Here is a 9,963-nt window from a genome sequence, read left to right on the forward strand (position 1 = left end):
TACTTCATAATTATTGGGATAAAAAATTGATCCTGTTACTAATGTCGAGAACATATTCCTTGAACCTCTCTTCTTTTAAAAGTATTATATGGACCTGTTCCATACCTTCTCTTACCATCAGCCCCATTCATCCCCACTACCACTTTCCTTTCTTCCTCCCTCTAATAGTATCCTTAAGTTGGTGTGGTTTTTTTAAACAGGGAAGAACATCACACTTGTTACACAGTGTAATCCAGTGAATTTATGCCTGAGCAATGCCCTGTGGTATATATAATTACACTTAGTATGAAAATATAGACATGCTTATTTGTGTTCGATAGATACATTGTTTCTATGAGGATGTCCTTAGATTTTTGGTGCTTTAAGCACAGATAAAGAATTCTCATTTTGCCATCTTAATAGACAACTCTCCCTGACAGACACAAGAGATGCCCTAAACTTAAGGGGTTCAGAAGGCAGATAAAGAAGAATAAGTTCCTTAAAAAAATCTTTTAAAAGGTCTATTCAAGAAAAAAAAAATGGACTAGTGGAATAACCAGATTAGCTTTGACAGCGTTACTGAGTTGGCAACAAAAAACATCAAGATAGTGTAACAAAAATCATACCAGTATGATTGTAGACTACGTCTGTTATACAAAGCATATTCCATTCATTTTTCATTTTTTCCACTAGGTTTCCTACACTGCTCCAAGTACACTTTTTGTTTGGGCTTGAAAAGTCAGGATTTACTTCTAACTGATCAGCCAGAGAGTAGCATGATCTAGATAATCCAAGTTTTTGCAACGGTGTAAAATGAATCATGTTGTAACCTACAAAAATGACAAGGAAACCATTTGTTAATACAAGAAAAATGTTACAATGAAGATGAGGAAATTCTATGATTATACCATTTATCATAGTATGTACTGAAAACAAAACTTTTCAAATAACTAAGAGAAGTTTTAGGGTAAGATTTAAACCATTCTCTATCCCTATCTCCTGTCCACCATTCCAATCAAGTCTACAAAGCTTCATAACTATGTGAAACAAAAAACAAACAAACAATCTAAAAATTTATATCACATTTTTAAAGGTGATTCCCAAATACTTGTCTTTCAAAGCAAATATTTTAGTAATCAGACTGGTTTGCTCTATTATATGTTTAACATTGAATTCAGTTTCATAACTATTTTCGTATTTAAATTGCAAACTACAAAAAGATATATGAACTGTCTAACACATACTAGTAGAACTTAACCAGTATAAAATGTAAGCTGTGTCCCTTAAAAATTACCTTTACAGAGTATGTGGTTATTACCTGATTCTTTTGCAACTTTAAGACGATCTTCCCATTCCTCAAATGGTCCCAGACACTTAGCTAGGAATGTCTGGAGCGTAACACAGTCCAAATGCAATACATGATTATCAGCTCCAACACGCAAAATAGGGTCCACAACTATGTAACCTCCACCACTTTTCTCATTTCTAGAATAAATTGAGTCTATTAACCACTGGAAAAGCAAATGCCCATTGCACCAACCATTTCTAACACCAGAAGCCAATCCACAATCTGGTAGTTTAAAATCATTCCATTTTAGCCACAAAAACAGTTATTGATCTTTCAAACTCAGGGTAGTTCCCACCATTTCCCCAATTTATGGATGCATTTAGACTCAAATTTACTTCATGTTCTACCTGTGAAATTTACAACAAGGCCTTTTTCTGGAGGAAGAACATACAAAAGACCTCAGTCGGATCCATGCGAGTAGACCTTTAGGACTTTTTGAAGTCCCATGGATTTCAACTGGGCTTTGTGCAGATATGAGAATCAGCCTGCATGGATTGAAGTGAAGAACTGGGGTCAAAAAACAGTGACTGAACCTATGAGTTGCCGAGTATTCTTAACCCCCACATTGATTTAATTCAGCACCTTGAAGAACTCTGCCTGAGTCTTAGTCTTATGTAACACCAAGGCTAATGATTAAATGGGAAAAAAGTAAGAATGCAAGTTTTATTATAAAACTTGCAAAATCATGTATCAGAACAACAGCCATTGTTTTTGAAGGTACTCTGACTATAATCGACAAGAAATTCCTCTACAAAGCAATTTTTTAATAGAAAAAACACGAGTATTCTCAAAACATGATCCTTAGAGGAAGCATTGCTGATGGTGAAAATTATAAACTGGGATCAAAATTTTTCCTCTAATCACTGGTCCAGACTGAGAACCCGGAGGATTTTTATGGTCCTGATCAGCCACAATGGTCCCAAAACTATCAACTCTTAAACAATGGTACTAGGTGAGGTACAATACACTACAGATTAATTGATTGCATTAGACTTTATAAAAAAACTGAATTCTTATTACCATCTTACTTTTATTCTTACACTGTCTCAAGACCTCAAAAAAAAAAATTACTGAAGTTAGAGATGAATGGGTTAACGTTACATAGGTTTTGAACATAATGGTTTCTAGCTCTGGTAGCAGCTATATGTCAGAACTCAGTGGAACAAATAATGAAGATATGTAAGAAAGACTACTTATTTTAATGTCTGATCTCTCACAACCTTCCAAGTCCATTAATTAATTACCATTAGAATGCTGATGACTTTGAAACCTTGCAGGCATGGATTGCTTTTCTAAAATTCATAAACAAATAGAAGATTAAATTTGTTCCGAGTACTCCCCAAAACACTGCAGCATCAAAAACCACATCTTGCATCCTTTGTGGGCAGTCCTCTGCAGAAGCCAATGACTGCACTGATATGGAAACTGAATTATCGTCTTACACCTCATAGGTTTCAGAGTAGCAGCTGTGTTAGTCTGTATTCGCAAAAAGAAAAAGGAGGACTTGTGGCACCTTAGAGACTAACAAATTTCTTTCAGCATAAGCTTTCGTGAGCTACAGCTCACTTCATCGGATGCATTCGGTGGAAAATACAGAGGGGAGATTTACACACACACACACACACACACACACAGAACATGAAACAAGGGGTTTTATCATACATACTGTAAGGAGAGTGATCACTTAAGATGAGCTATTACCAGCAGGAAGGGGGTGGGGGCGGGAAGGAGGAAAACCTTTTATGGTGATAATCAAGGTGGGCCATTTCCAGCAGTTAACAAGAACGTATGAGGAACAGTGGGGGGAAGGGTGGGGGGAGAAATAATATGGGGAAATAGTTTTACTTTGTGTAATGACTCATCCACTCCCAGTCTCTATTCAAGCCTATGTTAATTGTATCCAGTTTGCAAATTAATTCCAATTCAGCAATCTCTCGTTCGAGTCTGTTTTTGAAGTTTTTTTGTTGAAGGATAGCCACCCTCAGGTCTGTAATCAAGTGACTGGAGAGACTGAAGTGTTCAACTGGTTTTTGAATGTTATAATTCTTGATATCTGATTTGTGTCCATTTATTCTTTTACGTAGAGACTGTCCAGTTTGACCAATGTACATGGCAGAGGGGCATTGCTGGCACATGATGGCATATATCACATTGGTAGATGCGCAGGTGAACGAGCCTCTGATAGTGTGGCTGATGTGATTAGGCCCTATGATGGTGTCTCCTGAATAGATATGTGGACACAGTTGGCAACGGGCTTTGTTGCAAGGATAGGTACCTGGGTTAGTGGTTCTGTTGTGTGGTGTGGGGTTGCTGGTGAGTATTTGCTTCAGATTGGGGGGCTGTCTGTAAGCAAGGACTGGCCTGTCTCCCAAGATCTGTGAGAGTGATGGGTTGTCCTTCAGGACAGGTTGTAGATCCTTGATGATGCGTTGGAGAGGTTTTAGTTGGAGGCTGAAGGTGATGGCTAGTGGCGTTCTGTTCTTTGTTGGGCCTGTCCTGTAGTAGGCGACTTCTGGGTACTCTTCTGGCTCTGTCAATCTGTTTCTTCACCTCAGCAGGTGGGTATTGTAGTTGTAAGAATGCGTGATAGTGAGAGTGGCTATCATTCAACAAAAAAACTTCAAAAACAGACTCGAACGAGAAATTGCTGAATTGGAATTAATTTGCAAACTGGATACAATTAACTTGGGCTTGAATCGAGACTCCGAGTGGATGGGTCATTACACAAAGTAAAACTATTTCCCCATGTTATTTCTGCCTCCAACCCACCTCCCACTGTTCCTCAGACGTTCTTGTTAACTGCTGGAAATGGCCCACCTTGATCATCACCATAAAAGGTTTTCCTCCCCCCCTCCCCTGCTGTAATAGCTCATCTAAAGTGATCATTCTCCTTACAGTGTGTATGATAAAACCCATTGTTTCATGTTCTCTCTCTCTCTGTGTGTGTGTGTGTGTGTGTGTGTGTGTGTGTGTGTGTGTGTGTGTGTGTGTGTGTGTGTGTGTGTGTGTGTGTGTGTGTGTGTGTGTGTGTGTGTGTGTGTGTGTGTGTGTGTGTGTGTGTGTGTGTGTGTGTGTGTGTGTGTGTGTGTGTGTGAGAAAGTCTCCCCACTGTATTTTCCACCGAATGCATCCGATGAAGTGAGCTGTAACTCATGAAAGCTTATGCTCAAATAAATTTGTTAGTCTCTAAGGTGCCACAAGTACTCCTTTTCTTTTTACATCTCATAGTTAATCTTCTAGGTCAAGACTGAGATACATGGAGTAGTGAGGGGAAAATTGCAGTTTTTCATATGTAAAAAGTTCCACTTACTCATGACTGAAATAATACTGGTATGATCCAGAAATTTGGAGATCCAGTTTACAATATTTGTCAGAATCATCTTCTCTTCCTGTTGGGTTGTGCCATGATAGTGCCCTGAACTTGCGGCGATTGAATAATTCTCCAGAAGCTGGGTAATTAGTGTACACTGTGACATGCTTGCCTTGTAATGTTGGGCCCAGTCGGAATTGCAGTTCAAAACCTCAACAGAAAAGAGAATGGGTTTAAAAAAAATCTCATTTATTAAAATTAAAGACTAAATCTTTGATTTATTATTGTGATTCATAATATGAAGATTTTAAGTTAACAGATGGATACTGTAATTCTAAATAGGTGTATTGGGTGTAAAGTTAAGACAATGTTTTTATTTTACTGGCATGTCTTATCAACAGATAATGATGCAATAATAATTGTTTCTGCATCTCTGCTAGTGTTACCATTCAAAAACAACCAGAACCCTGAAATAGGAAATGGGAAACTAATTATGTATCCCTCTTCAGAGCACTTTATTTCTATTTCTGTTCAAATACAATTCAGTAACTAAAAATGCCTGGAAAAAGTTATTTATTGCAGTTTAGAAGAATTGTGAGGTGACAGGAGTATTACTATCTAAACAGTCACCTCATTTTTAATACATAATATATAGAGATGGTACACACATTTTTTATTTAATTTAAATGTCAACTTAAAACCCATATTTACCTATTTTTGTTACGTGTAACATCCAACGTTACTATAATTAACGCATGGGGGGAAAAGACATAAATGACACTATAGTTGAAACAGTGGGGAAGAATGCTATTTTTCTCTAGTCTGTTTCTCTTTGTGCACTTGGAAACATGTTCTGTCTAGTTAGTTCTCATATTTATGTGAATCTTTCACATAGCCCTGGTCTACATGGGGTGGAGGGGGAGGGGGGAAAATCGATCTAAGTTGCACAACTTCAGCTAAGTTAAAAATGTAGCTGAAGTTGACGTACTTAGATTGACTTACCGTGGTGTCTTCACCGCGGCGAGTCGACAGCTGCCATTCTCCCATTGACTCTGCCTACGCCTCTCGCGGCGCTGGAGTACAGGAGTAGATGGGAGAGCACTCGCGGATCGATTTATCTCGTGATGATAAACTAGACGTGATAAATCGATCCCCGCTGGATCAATCGCTGCCCACCGATCCGGTGGGTAGTGAAGACATACCCATAGCAACAGAGAAAGAAAATAATTCTCAAATATAAAAGCACAACAGGAAAATATGACTCTCAAACCACATACACTGGCATAGGAACTTGGGAATATGTAGCACCTCAATTTACTTTCTATCGTTTTTTTTCTTTTTAAACTGACAAGGTTCTAAGTTGACACTCATTTTTTAAATTTAATTGAATTGGGAAGATAGGTATTTGTGAAAAATAGAAGACCAAACTTGAAAATGAAAATATATTAGGTATTTTTACATTTCACGGAATGTAAAATTAAACAAATCCAAAAACCTTTACATTTTTTGAAAATATAAATGAAGTTATAGACTGAGGCCCCACTCCTGCAATTTACAGCTTGGACAGCTAGATTTGCATGGACTCCACTGACTTCCATGGGACTCTGCCTGGGTGCAGCAGCTCATCCACAAATTGTAAACTGCAAGATTGAAGCCTTAATACCCTAAAATGGAAACATTTGTCCCCCAATCCTAAAATCTAATCCACTCAGGTGAACATTTGTCAACATGGAATTTCATTTAAGCCAACAGGTCTCAGTGCAAGTATGTGCCTGAATGAATCGAATTTTAGTATCAGTGCCTTAAAAGCCTGGTCTGCTCACATGAGTAAAACTGGACAGATGCTTTGCAAGGGCTTAAGTAACAACTATTACTGACTGAGGCCTCAATCTTGCAACTGCCTACACCCACACACAGCCATGCACCCCTGCAGGGCCACAGTGACTTCAGTGGACAGTCAATTGCAGGATCAGAATCTTAGAATCCATGACTTTTTTTAAAAAGTGATTTTTTTATCCATTCTTCAGTTAAAAAGCAAAATACTCTTGGCTGTCTTGTCTTCCTGGTAAGAAAGTTCTACATGTAGTTTAAAGAATAGATAAACCAATCATGTATTAGAAAAAGAGTTTAAAATTGTGCTGTAACATGTAAAAAAGTTAAACAGCTGAATCACACTATCCTGATTGAATAAAAAAGTTGCTCAACGAATGGAATTGTGCTAGCATGACCAAATATCAGATTCCAGCTATACAAGGACATTTAAATAGCCCATGCCAATGAAGTTTATAGTATGTTACTTACCCTATCCATTAAACATAAAAGGAAAAAAAAACCACCCTCCAAGCGCATAATAGTGCAAAGGCTTAATAATAGTTTCAGGATTTGGGTACCTATCAATTAAAAAACTGGCTAACTCGGCTGCAAAAATTGCACACAAAAAAAAAATCACTCTTAGGGCTTGTCTACACTGGCATTTTACAGTGCTGCAACTTTCTTGCTCAGGGGGGTGAAAAAACACCCCCCTGAGCGCTGTAAGTTTCAGTGCAGTAAAGTGCCACTATAGAAAGTGCACCTGCACTAGAAGTCGCGCTCCCAGCACTGGTAGCTATTCCCCTCATAGAGGGGAGGCTTTTTTTTTTTTTTATAGCGCTGGCAGAGCTGCCGTGGCAGTGCTTTAACATTGCTAGTGAAGACACATGCTCAAGAAGTTCAAGCAATTTCTCCCCACTATAGTCTTGACATTTCCTTATTGAGTCTGCTAAAATTAGATCAGGCTACAGGGTTATATGCCTTAGATATCTTATTCCCTATAGTAACAGTACTGATACCAGGAATGCTTTGCCTAAATTAGCTAATTGAGGGAGAGTAGCAGCTATCAATTTAGGCGATTTGAAAAGTATGGTTTTCAAATATTCAGCAGCCTCCAAACAAACTGTACATAGCTTGAAGAAAAGTTAATAAGGAGGTCAGAACTAACTCTGCACTTTGTTCATTAATGATAAAAGTTTCTGGTAAATTCACATACTAATCATTCAGCAAATTCTGAAATCAAACTATTTAAGCAGACTTCTACTTTTAGAGAAGGGTAAAAAAAAGGTTGTGCTGTTCTGAAAGTATTTTGAAGGTACTGTAAATTCATAAATCAACCATTCTTGGACAATATTTTTGAAATCTTCCTGGTGAAAGTTAAAACTTTTACTGTTGCCCCTTAAAAAAAAAGTATGCAAGAAAGAATAAAGACATCAGATAACATTTGCATCTTAAAACAGTTTATGGGCTGAGACTGCGGACCAAGAGGATACTGGTCCAAATATATCTTTCACTAACAGGTTGATGGGTATACTTAAAAATAAAAATAGTTCCAAGTATTTACTAACATGAGAAATAACTGCAAGTTACAGCATTGCTGAAATACATTTAGCACACAAACGTCTTTCCAAATCTTACCTGTAACCCAAAAAAAGTATTGACAACATCAATATAGTTCATATCCCCACGACTAAGACATGGAATTTGTACATAACAGATTTAGTACTACACAAAAAAGTTGGATTGTAAAGGCTTTTATAAATAGCAAAGACAGGGACTGAAGCAGCAATGGATATGGGCTTGCTATAGTTATACCATCCTTCAGTTACTGTCTTAAACTAGGCTCCTATTTAATTGGAATAGTGATTTTGCTTTTTTTTAATACAATTTGCCTTTTGGCCTGAAAGTGTTTTACAACCCACACTGATCCACGATTGTGGTCCCTAAAGCTATCACCATACCATCAGTCAACACCATAGGAAGAGCACTACAATAGCAGAGGACAGAAACTAACCTGAACACACTGTGAGTCTGAGAGAGAGATGATGGGTGAGGGAAAAAACTACAGCTCTCCACGATCGTTTTCATGAATGAATGTCAGTGGTCTCTTACCTGCGAGCTGCCTAGAATCTCGGCTCAGTTACGAGCCAGCGCTGCGCAGAGCAGCCCCGTTACATGTCAGCACTGACCTTGCTCAAGCCTGAAGAGGGTCTTCTCCAGCTTTTCCATGGCGTTGAGAAGCAGAACTCGAATCTGGTTAGCGGGGGCCATTTTTGCTGCCTGGCGACTTGCCCTCTTTCAAGGGGGAGCACTTAATGTCGGAAATACAGCAGCGACCCCTACAAAAACAGACACACACCCCCCCCCCCCCCACGAGTCAAGAGCCACGAAAGCAGGAAGGAGTCCCAGCCCCGCGGGAGCCAGACTTACATTGCCCCAGCCTGCAGAGCGCCCGGGGGGAGGCCGCCCGCCCCCGGGCGGCGGCGGGGGGGGGGGGGGAGGCGGTGAGGGAGGCAGCCCCGGGAGCTGGGAGTCCAGTCCCGCCGCGCAGAGCAGAGCCGCAGGCAGACGGCGGCGGCCGAGGGACGGGACGCGCCGCCCGCGCAGGCGGAGGGGCGGCTGCGCCTGTCAGTCTCCCCGAACGACGCGCCCTGGGCCCAGGGCCCGCGGGCGTAGCCTGGCAGCGCGGCCCACCCCAGGGGCTATATAAATAGCTGCCGGGCGCGGGGCTACTCACGGCGGCTGCTCTACGCCAAGAGCCTGGCGAGGCGGAGGCACCGGGGGCTTCTCCGCCCGCTACGGGCCGGGCGGACACGACACGACACGACACTCGCCTCGCCTCCCCGGCGCCGCCCGCCTCGCAACAACTTTATTGGTTCCGCCGCGGCTTGACGCGGACAGGGCGAGGGCGCGGCGGAGCTCCCGCGAGAGGCCCGGAGGAGAGGGGGTTGCACGGGGCAGGGGTGGCTGGAGCGCTGCTGGCATTTGCAAGGGAGAATTCTCAGCTGCTGTGCACTCGGCTACTGTAGTTACTTAAAAGCAAAGGCCTGGGGCGGTCCTGACACCGCCCCGGGGTTCGGCGGGGAGAAGATCTCACAGGTCAAGCCAGGGGCCCTCAGCTTCCACTCTCCGCTTTAGGAGAAGTTACCCCAACCCTACGGTTCTAGTCATCGGTCTGCCCTAACCGCTGTACCCATTCCACGTTTCTGTCTTCTTCCACCCTGTGCAATTCCCTCTAAGCCCACTGTACCCTAAAAGCTTTCAGAGATCGGGGGTAGGTAGTTTTACTGTTGTTCAGTTTTTCGACGGGATACTTTGCAATGAACAACTGCTACAGGGGCAATGCATTTAACATACTGTTCTAGGTATAAGCATAATATACTAATTAATGCACTCACCACAGATTATGGAGGAGATTGATTAAAGAAGTGTTACTGGTAATATAATAAAAAGAAAAGGAGTACTTGTGGCACCTTAGAGACTAACAAATTTACTACAGCATAAGCTTTCGTGAGCT

General features: G+C 41.1%; 1 protein-coding gene across 1 annotated transcript in view; it reads right to left on the bottom strand.

Moving 5' to 3' along the window:
• Positions 1–9,315, bottom strand: part of AGL (amylo-alpha-1, 6-glucosidase, 4-alpha-glucanotransferase) — a 60,448-nt gene extending 51,133 nt beyond the window's left edge. The window contains 5 exon segments of the mRNA XM_038412187.2: positions 606–809; positions 1,298–1,464; positions 4,638–4,848; positions 8,636–8,785; positions 9,184–9,315. Of these exon segments, the coding sequence (XP_038268115.1) occupies positions 606–809; positions 1,298–1,464; positions 4,638–4,848; positions 8,636–8,717 (664 nt within the window). The 5' untranslated portion in view covers positions 8,718–8,785; positions 9,184–9,315.
• Positions 9,316–9,963: the final 648 nt, after the last annotated feature.

This window comes from Dermochelys coriacea, chromosome 8 (genome assembly GCF_009764565.3).
Source record: "Dermochelys coriacea isolate rDerCor1 chromosome 8, rDerCor1.pri.v4, whole genome shotgun sequence".
In the NCBI taxonomy this organism is placed as follows: Eukaryota; Metazoa; Chordata; order Testudines; family Dermochelyidae; genus Dermochelys; species Dermochelys coriacea.